General features: G+C 36.7%; 2 protein-coding genes across 3 annotated transcripts; both read right to left on the bottom strand.

The window, feature by feature from the left end:
- Positions 1-1,348: 1,348 nt before the first annotated feature.
- On the bottom strand, positions 1,349-3,283 carry LOC121870406 (putative nuclease HARBI1). The gene is made up of 2 exons (XM_042372246.1): positions 3,061-3,283; positions 1,349-2,822 (listed from the first exon to the last, which is right to left on the bottom strand). Exons 1-2 carry the CDS (start codon positions 3,281-3,283, stop codon positions 1,990-1,992), a joined length of 1,056 nt encoding a protein of 351 aa, XP_042228180.1. The 3' UTR covers positions 1,349-1,989.
- A 4,245-nt stretch (positions 3,284-7,528) lies between these two features.
- LOC121869130 lies at positions 7,529-9,436 on the bottom strand. Of its 2 annotated transcripts, none has more exons than XM_042370319.1 (2): positions 9,308-9,436; positions 7,529-9,064 (listed from the first exon to the last, which is right to left on the bottom strand). In XM_042370319.1, exon 2 carries the CDS (start codon positions 8,954-8,956, stop codon positions 8,270-8,272), a length of 687 nt encoding a protein of 228 aa, XP_042226253.1. In that variant the 5' UTR covers positions 8,957-9,064; positions 9,308-9,436; the 3' UTR covers positions 7,529-8,269. The 2 variants fall into 2 exon arrangements, with proteins under 2 accessions (XP_042226253.1, XP_042226261.1); XM_042370327.1 differs by having other exon boundaries at positions 9,361-9,378.
- Between the last annotated feature and the right edge of the window lie 236 nt (positions 9,437-9,672).

Below are 9,672 nucleotides of genomic sequence, written 5' to 3'. Positions count from 1 at the left end.
ATGATCTCGTTGAGTTATATATCAGAATAAATGTTTTTTATGTCTACTTTCATAAATTATATATGCCTATATGTTATTAGATGCAGGTGTCTGAGTAAAATTAACCATATAGTTTAATATGTGAAAGTGTAGCTATCGAATTATTTTTACTCCTTAGAGTGCTAGGTTAAAATTGTATATGATATCTGAAAAAAATATGAATTCATAAGGAAGGTTCTGGTATGGAGGGTAGAACAGTAAAAAGGTGCCTCTGCCATACTTTGTTAGGTTCTCTTGTTTGAAATCTTTAAAGCCAATCTTTACCCATACAATGGCTATAGATGGTATCAGAACAATTGCCCCCATTGCCAGTGAATAACTTGAGCAAAACATGGAACACTAAGAATTAATGCTTTATTTTCATGTTTGTTTTTTTAGTAATAATTATATCCAAAAAATAACAACTAATACATTTTTTTAACACTAAAATCGGTAAATACAAAAACAAACAAAAAATTATGGTTAAGTGAAAAAAAATTGTGGATCAGTCATATTTAATATTTGGTTAGGTAGGTTAAGTTAAAGTTAGGTTAGGTTAAGTTAAAGTTATGTTAGGTTAAGTTAAAGTAAAGCTAGGTTATGTTAGGTAAGGTTAGGTTATTTTAAGTTAAAGTTAGGTTATTTCCATGTTTTGGGCCAGTTATTCACTGGCAATGGGGGCAATTGTCCTAGAACCATGCTATACAGCATATAACTCTATATGAAACAGGTATAAAGCCCCGTCCACACGATAGAGCAGGGCTATCAACTGTGTCTTCTGCACAATCTACTTTTGTTTTTCGACCTCTAATTTCACCCTCTGTTCCTGCCTCACCAGTCATTATGAGAAAAGACAAGAGTTCCACAAATATAAATTGTATACAATGAAAAGGGAGCACGAGGAACTGAAAGTGAAGGAGGCCATAATATTGTAGTGGATTTCTCCCCTACAAACGCTGTTCGTCGCCGAGTAGCCGACCCCGCGAATTCCCCAGTGGTATGCCTCATGGTCTGGGTCAACCAGCGCCGCCATACATCACGGAGGTCAACTACTAAGCCACGCCTACCCCCGTTATTTAAGACCTGACCTCGCGGTGACCTCCCTTTTTCTACCTACACCAACCAGCAAGCTACACCACCTCCTCCGCCGTTGCCTGGCGGCCCTCGCTCCCGCCGGCGAGCATAGCGACCCACAAGCTTGTAACCACGCTGCCACTTCCCAGCACCAAGCTGCACTGTACATCCAATACAATATGTATACAGAGAGCACATTGTGAGTTTCCTTTCTCCATCCCATCCTGAGTGTGAACCAAACATAACGTACCCCACAATATCAGCACATACACTCAAAGAAAAAGAATGTGAAACTGTAATTAGTGATTGAAAAGACACTTGAAAAAATGGCATCTAGATTATAAATTTATTTTCTTATGTTTTACACATTAAAATAATTTGATTTAAAGGAAATAAATCTACAATAATTTATTTTGCCAAAGAGTTTCATTGGTTACAAAAGCTGTCAGAAGTATGGCAGCTACGATTTTTTTTATATATCTATAATATAAGCTGTGATTTTCAGGAAATGCAGAGTCATGTATAGAATTTTTTTTTCTTAAATTTTCCACATTTTGAGAAAATAAATCTATATTTCTTCCTTTGGTTTTCTTCATATTACCTCACAGGTGAATTACCTTACATATTGAGTTAAGCTTCATTATTAAAGACCTCAATGAAGTAGAAATTAGACAATTTAAGGCAACATAATTTAAGAATGAATGACTATGCATTAAAACAGAAATAATATAGAACAAGTACAGTCTGAGAAACCACTGTTTTATTAAGATTTAATGACATGAATCGTTCACTACTTAAAGTAATGTTTGGAACGTAGTAGTTACCTAACTAACTAAAGCCGTATTAATTCTTAATGATTATCAAAGTAATGAAATAAATCTTACTGTACTTTATAAACTAAAAAAAATGCTCCACTATATACTCCCTCCTTGCTTGACCTTCATTATTTCCATATTTGACCATTTTTTCAGGGTCGTCAGGGTCTTCGAAATGCATGTCTTCTATGTCCAGTGGAAATCCAGAAATCAAAGCAATATTATGGAGAACTGCACATGCAATTATGATATTTTTGGTAGTAGACCGCTTTGCTCTTACATGCTGCAATACAGCAAATCTCCTCTTCCACACTCCAAATGTCCTTTCAATTGTAGTTCTTGTATTAATATGAGATCTGTTATATTTCCTCTGCTTTTCATTAGTTGGATTATGGATTGGAGTGAGTAAGTATGGACGCAACGCATATTCACTATCACCAAGGAGAAAGCCTCTATAATCACCGGCCTGCAGACTTTCACAAAGTCTTGACGATGTGAATATGTGGGAGTCATGAGCACTGCCCGGCCAGTTTACGACAAGGTTTGTAAATTTCATGTGTGCATCACATACGGCCATGACATTAATGGAGAAGAAATTCTTTCTACACCTGTATAGTTCAGGATTTGGCTCTCCAGGGCTCTTGATTGGAATGTGAGTCCCATCTACACAGCCTATCACACTTGGCATTCCAGCAATAGAGGCAAATTCCTGCATGAACTCTTCTTCTCGTTCGGGAGAGGGGAATTTAATATATTCTCGTGCAAGAGTGGCAATAGCAGCAGAAACATTCCGGACACATTTGCTAACACTTGGTTGAGACATGTCTGAACAGTCTCCCAGAGTTATTTGAAATTTTCCTGTAGCCATGTATCTCATGGCAACCAGTAGCTGTAAACCTGGAGGAATTGGAATGCCTGAAAGGAAAGAGAGAAAGAAAAGATAATATACTATTCCTCGTAATGTCTTAAGGATTTAGCACTCACAGGGCAAAAATTTATGCTGTACAGTGCTGTTTTTTAGATTGAACTTAATCCCCCTCTCACTAAAAACCTACTTCATATTTCATGATCATGACATTTATCATGCTGTTCCTCAAGCATCTGATTAGCACTACTATACTGTACTGTATTGAAATAAAAAATATTTGACTACCTCTACGGCTCAGTGACATTGGGAGATGATGTCTGATTTTTGTAAGCAGCTCCCTGGTGCTGTCCTTAGATAGTCTGTAGCGCTGAATAAATTCCTCTTCATTATAATACTGAAAAGGATCTCGTCTTACACGAAATCGTCGCTTCCTCATACCATCTAGCTGACTTAACATCCTTATTTCTTCGATGTCATCAAAGTCTTCTCTGTACCTGTAGGTCTGCATGCTGTAAAATCATAATATTATTAGTATTATTTTATTTATTTGTTCTTAATTGAAATTTTGTAATAACATTTCTTTCTAAGACAACTTACCCCTTCACAATTGCCCCCTGCACAACTACCCCCTGGAAAATTGCCCCACATTACCAGTGAATAACTGGCACAAAATATGGATCTAACCTATCTTTAACTTAAAAAAAAATATATAACTTAACTGAACCTAACCTAACTTAACCCAACCTAACTTAACCCAACCTCACTTTAACTTAATCTAATCGAATTTTAACTTAACCTAACTTAACATAACCTAACTTAACCTAACAAAATATTAAATATGACTGACCCACAATTTTTTCACTTAACCAATGTTTTTATAGAAATCTGTAAGTGTTGCTGATTGAATACCACCATATAGATGGCAAAGTTAAACTGATCTCTCATGCCAATGCAGTGGGTGCCCCTGCCTTGCATTGTACACACTTCAAATTGCATAGAAAATTCTTAAGAGCCAGACTACGTCAAGTTGATCAACTGTGCATCCCATGGGCTTTTTTTGTGACAAACAAGTTTGGTTAATTGTCACTCCCTTACTGTCTACTGTGTTGTGTGCTTTTCTGATATTGTTTAGAATATAGCTAAAGAATGTAGTAATACTTAGATGAATGAAAATATCATTTGTAAAAATTAAAATTAAATTGATTTTTTTTAACCAGAGTGCAGTGTTGCGTGTATCATTAAAACAGTGATGTAGCCTAGTATTGCAGAATTTTAGAGCAAATTAATTGTATTGATAGTAAGCTGTACTTATTCTTTATTTTATTAGTGACAGTAAATATTTCAGTTAAAGAATAAAGAAAATGAAATCTGCTTACTTATGTCGGCATATTTCTGCCTGACACAAACAAGAAATTGTAGATCGTAAACCATAGCTTATATCTTGTTGAAAATAAATATTAACGTTTACACTAAACTATATTACTGGGCCAAAAACTGTGATATTTTCCTTGCTAACTCAAGATAGAGTGAGCTCACTTGGCTTGCCTCATTCCGGAAAAAATAAGTGAATTTCGTGGTTCAGATGGTTGAAATTTTATTACTACGACGACAAAAATATTGTATGAATGAATAAAGATAAGAAACATACCTTAAATTATAACAGTAGTAAGTGTTAAATGAAGATGAGGCTCACAGCACATCAGCAGTCGTCATCGAAGTCGAAGCTGTGATGTCAACGACTCAACATTCCAATAATGTTTTAAGTTCATAACAGTGTTGTGAAAGTTGATTTATCCGTATTAACATTTCTTTTAATTGTTCTTATAAAAAAAATAATATCATTCGACGTAGACATCTGGAATAAAGTACTGGAAGAACTTTCATAAAATATAATGATGATTATTATTCTTCGTAAGGCAGCTATCGGGTGTGGGTAGGTACCCGATATTGTTTCCAACATTTCAGGGGTATGCGCACTGTTCCCTTCCGATACCTCGTGCTTCGTAATGACTAGGAATACGGTGTAAACAGAGAAACCAGATATCAGATGAACAACAATGTTATAGGTAATCTGAAAGTGAGAAAGATTTAGGAGTAATGATAACTAGGAATCTTAAGCCAAGTAAACAATGTGTATTTGCTCGAAACAAGGCTAATAAAGTACTTGGGTTCATACAAAGGAGTGTTAGTTACAAAACTAGAGAGGTCATCCTGAAACTATATATCTTGCGCTTGTGAGACCACACCTGGATTACGCAGTTCAATTCTGGTCACCTTATTATAGAATGGATATAGAATCCCTAGAAAGAATACAGGAGAGAATGACAAGAGTAATCCCGGGTATTAGGAACTTTGAGTACAGAGACAGGTTAAAGCATCTTAATTTGCACTCCCTCGAGAGACGTAGAGTGAGGGGCGATATGATAGAGGTGTATAAATGGAAGTCAGGGATAAACAAAGGGGACATAACAAAGGTACTCAAACTATCCAACCAGGAGCGAACTCGTAACAATGCTTTTAAATTAGACAAATTTAGATTTTAATCGCGAAATTGTAACATTAACTCTGGTAATTATGGTTATATACTTAAGAACAAACAGGTACAGTTTGCAAGAATTTTCTGTGAACGAGACCTTGAATATTTTGCGTCACCTGAGACAAGTTCATTACGCCTTCGTTCGTTCTGACTCATCTCTCCAGCTCACATTTGTTTTCGTGATATTAATTAAGTATTCATAAAAAATTCATACTATTGGGATTTATTATCTTAATATACGTCTTCATTTTATTTCTGATCAATTCACGAATAGGTAAGCGTCTTTCTATAGTAAACAATACTGAGCAAAAACGTCGCAATAGGCAAAGGTATGTAGATTTCAGACGATTACAACCAAGTGAGTAATAGTGGTGAAATTGTAGATGATACTTTAACCTTACGACATGTTACCAAACAAGCTCAGGAATCTTTTTTTTTTCTTCATCTCTGTGACACAAAATTAGGGAGAGGAATAATATTAAAAACTTAAACTGCAGCCTACCATAGTTCACTCATGGCGTCAATTTGTCCTGCCTGTGTCAAATCTAGCCAGTGTCTACTTAGAAAGTGCGCGCACGCGCAACACACCATACACCATTCAAGTTACCTGTAGTGCGTGCATTGTGGGTATGACGCTAACCGCGTCAGTATCAATTAACACCATTAAGGAAAATAGATTAGCTGTAACTCCAATATTCTGATGACAACTTTAAAAACTGACCTTTATTGTATATTTAGGTTTATTAAGTTAAAAACCAACAAAGCTGCAGCAATTTTAAAAATTAAACCTGTAACCTAATCCAAGCAAAACCTTTACAACAAGCTAATCACTCACATTAACCATTATATAACTTACTTTTAGGAGATAGGGGGCATTTACTGACTAACTAGCTGAGAAGCATGAATGCAGGTAATGCCTATCCAGAATACCCATACCCGTAACTTGCCACACACCGTTTAGTACATTTATCAATAACATTGTCATAATATCAAAGAATTATTGCATTGAATATAATTTTATTAAGAAGGCATGCGAAATTACTAAATCCTGGTGCAATATCTCACAATTTTAACATGATGTCATCTTTCGTGGTGTAAAGGAAGTGTCAACAGGTACAAACCGGATGGCGTATGACTTGAAAATGGGTTATCCCACATTCGTTGAGTCCCAGGAAACTACTTACTGACCTGAATTGTAACAAAGAGGCATCATGATTATACCGATTTCAAATCAGATTGCTGAGGATATTGATATCCAAGTAAAATCGCATATATCTGGAAAAGTGAACATACTGTTTTTAGTGATACTCTGAAAAACTGCTAAGCCCTCGCGCGATAAATTAATAGAAATTACAATAAACATTGAAAGTTTTAAAACACTTAACATTGAACAATACAAACGGTTTTCAAAGGTACAAGTATATGAAGTATATGGCGATTAAAAATATGATACAGTGTCCATAAATGATTACCCTGATTAAAGCATGAAAGCATACTGCTTTTAAGGGTAATCATTTATGGTTTGAGCTGTACGAGAAAATCATTGGTGTTCAGAAGTCGGACTGCTGTCTCCCGCCTGGCGTTGCGGATACAGCCTACACCTAAATGATTCTGGAAAAGACTGTGAGCACAACAGGGGGTTGTGACGTGCGAGTGCTCACCGCTCAATACTGAAGTGACGTCAGCGTCCGGTGTTTTATTTTTACTCTACATAGGGTAGGAATAAGCATTAAAAAACTGACATCGCCAAATAAGGATAATCTTTTCCTTTTATTGCTACTACTTGATGCTAATTAAATCGTGTGTTAAAATTTATTCTTTCATTTGAGATGCCGTTTACCATCCATCAAAAGATAGAAAAATAATACCTCAGTTGGTTAGTTAAGGTTAGGTTAGGTTTTTATATGAAATTCTTCACCTGTGTACAATATTGTGATGATCAACGACTGTACACGATCGTCCATGCCTCTATGGCCAGTCACAAGTTAAAAAAAATATATATATTAAAACAATCATAAACCACGTGGTGGAAAAAGAAAATCACAAATTTGTTAAGCGCTTTCGTGTATTTAACACATTTTCAGAAGCAAATTACACACAGTCACCAAGAGCTACATGTTGTCTCTGCCACTCACAGTAGGCGACTGTGTGTGTGTGTAGTAATTTAGCCCATTAAGGATACAGTATAGTCACTCATGTGGGAAGTTAAACACAAAATATTTTCTTTTGCTTTTATTGATAGTCTGCACAAAATAGTGTATATTTCTTTGTATAAATAATATTGATATTCTTATTCCCTGAAAGAAAAAGCTGCACAAGTCTTTATGAACAACTACAATTATTCATCTTTATATTTGTATAACTTAAGATGTCTTAAAGATGAATAACACTTAGTTTCTCAGAGACATTTATTCATAGGAAAGACATAATCTTGTACTAATAATCACACGTTAAACTGTTACATTGTTGTAGGATATAATCCTGGGGGGAAAAATATAAATGTATCTAATTACCGTGTTATACAGATACAATTAGTTTATAAAGGTATTTGTTACAAACGAGTAATAACTACTTGGAACAAATACAAAGTCTAACCAGTATAATAGCTGGATTGCATTAAATACAAATTTAAATCAATATTAACTTTATCATTACATGTTGGAAGGAAACAAACCCTCCACAGCATGAACTATAGCACAATACTTCTCTATGCTACTATGCTTCCTTTCTTTCAAGACAATTGTGTGTAATATGATGATCTAATTACTGGAAGCTATAAATAAGGTAAAAAGGAAGTTTTGAGGCACCTGGTTATAACGGCACTTATGGGGAAGAATTATGGGAGGACCAGGGTGGAGTGTGGTCCATATGGATTATAGTGATCTGGGAGATAAGATCTAGCTACTTATTTCTCAGTAACACGAACATGTACCGCACATGATCGATTACGAGAAATTCTCACTGAACCTGAATGCCAAGAGTCCTGACGACAGAGGTGAGCCTTTCCTTGTTGCGGAAAAGCTGTTGAAATAGAGAAAGGCGCTGTTTCAGAGCCAAATTTTGATTTCGTAGTTGGTTCCTCTCTTGCAGTAAGTCCTGGGGCGAACAATAGGTCACCGCGACACCTTGTTGCAAGGGAATATTGTAAACTGGCATCACTACCAGTGGTCCGCTGAATCCTGAAGCTTGAGAAGAGTTCATCTGGGTTTCTTGCACAGCTCGAGCCCTTTTGGTGGGCGGAGAGCCACCAGTACCTGACGTGGCTCCTGGGGATGTCTGAGGTACAGGACGTTTATTACTGGTAGTTGGGATGTTGATATTTGTATACGCAGTCCTCATTACTGATGGTGCAACGGGAGTACTTTCAATGTTGGGCCTCGCTGATGGGGGCGAAGCGTTGGCCGCAATTGTGGATGATGACGCAGTTGATGGAGCTGCTTTACCTTCAGGAATAATGAACTCAACTTGTGGAGGTTGGCGCTGGTGGAGAGCAGCAGGTAGTGTGCGGGGTATAGGCACCATGGCCGCCAGAGAGGACACTCGAGACAAGTCAGTGATGACAGATTCAAGACTTCTATTCGCCCTACTGTTGGGGATACGAACCAAGGACCGCGTCAGGTTACCCTCGAAGTACGGAGCGACCATGTTGGTGGCCAGTAGTAAAGTTGTATTTACCAAGTAGAATGACTTGGTCAGGTGCCCCTTACCGATGGTGTGATGGGGGTGGGGGGGGAGCTCACGTCGTTCTTATATCTATAGAATAATAAAAACAGTATTTAAGTATTGCTTGAAGACTTATTTGGGTACTACTCACTGTTGGTGTTAGTTACTGTAGGTAGACGGTCACACACTAGTGAGACAGACCCAAATTATAACATACTAAAATTTTGTTCACACACAGCTTTTAATTTTCCAACTTAAATCTTACGGTTCATTTATCACATTATTTGGGAAGTAACGATGTCTGTCGTTGTCGATGTAATAAATAATACTCACTTGTATATGAAGCAAGTCTTATCACTGATTCACTCTCACACAGGAAAACACACCTGCATCAACTGCTGGTTGGATGTGGACTGAGTATCAGTCGCCGCAGCTTGTTTTATAAAGGACAACCACTCGATTGGTTTACATCATACTGGAGAAACGTTTATTTCTCAATGTGGCGCAAAACATAAACGTACTGATCTCACGTGCTGTTAACGTTCCCCACTTGCACGCTTCTGCATGATGTTTTTTGTACAGCATATTTCTTTCTTTTCTTCGTATTATTTCGGAACTTTGATCAAAAGCAATAAAAATGAGTAAATATTAGAAAACTGACAAACTGGCAACTTATTGTTGGTTGGTGAATTATATAC

Source organism: Homarus americanus, unplaced genomic scaffold (assembly GCF_018991925.1).
Source record: "Homarus americanus isolate GMGI-L3 unplaced genomic scaffold, GMGI_Hamer_2.0 scaffold32583, whole genome shotgun sequence".
In the NCBI taxonomy this organism is placed as follows: domain Eukaryota; kingdom Metazoa; phylum Arthropoda; class Malacostraca; order Decapoda; family Nephropidae; genus Homarus; species Homarus americanus.
The sequence above is the reverse complement of the archived record's forward strand: the minus strand, read 5'-3'. Positions and strand labels throughout refer to the sequence as shown.

What these genes read in the sequence shown, in the direction of transcription:
- LOC121870406 (XM_042372246.1), bottom strand. Translation starts at nt 3,283, where the DNA reads ATGCAGACCTACAGGTACAGAGAAGACTTTGATGACATCGAAGAAATA. An exon ending in AATGTCACTGAGCCGTAGAG is followed by an intron (nt 2,823 to 3,060) that starts GTAGTCAAATAT and finishes CTTTCCTTTCAG; the next exon opens with GCATTCCAATTCCTCCAGGT.
- LOC121869130 (XM_042370319.1), bottom strand. Translation starts at nt 8,956, where the DNA reads ATGGTCGCTCCGTACTTCGAGGGTAACCTGACGCGGTCCTTGGTTCGT.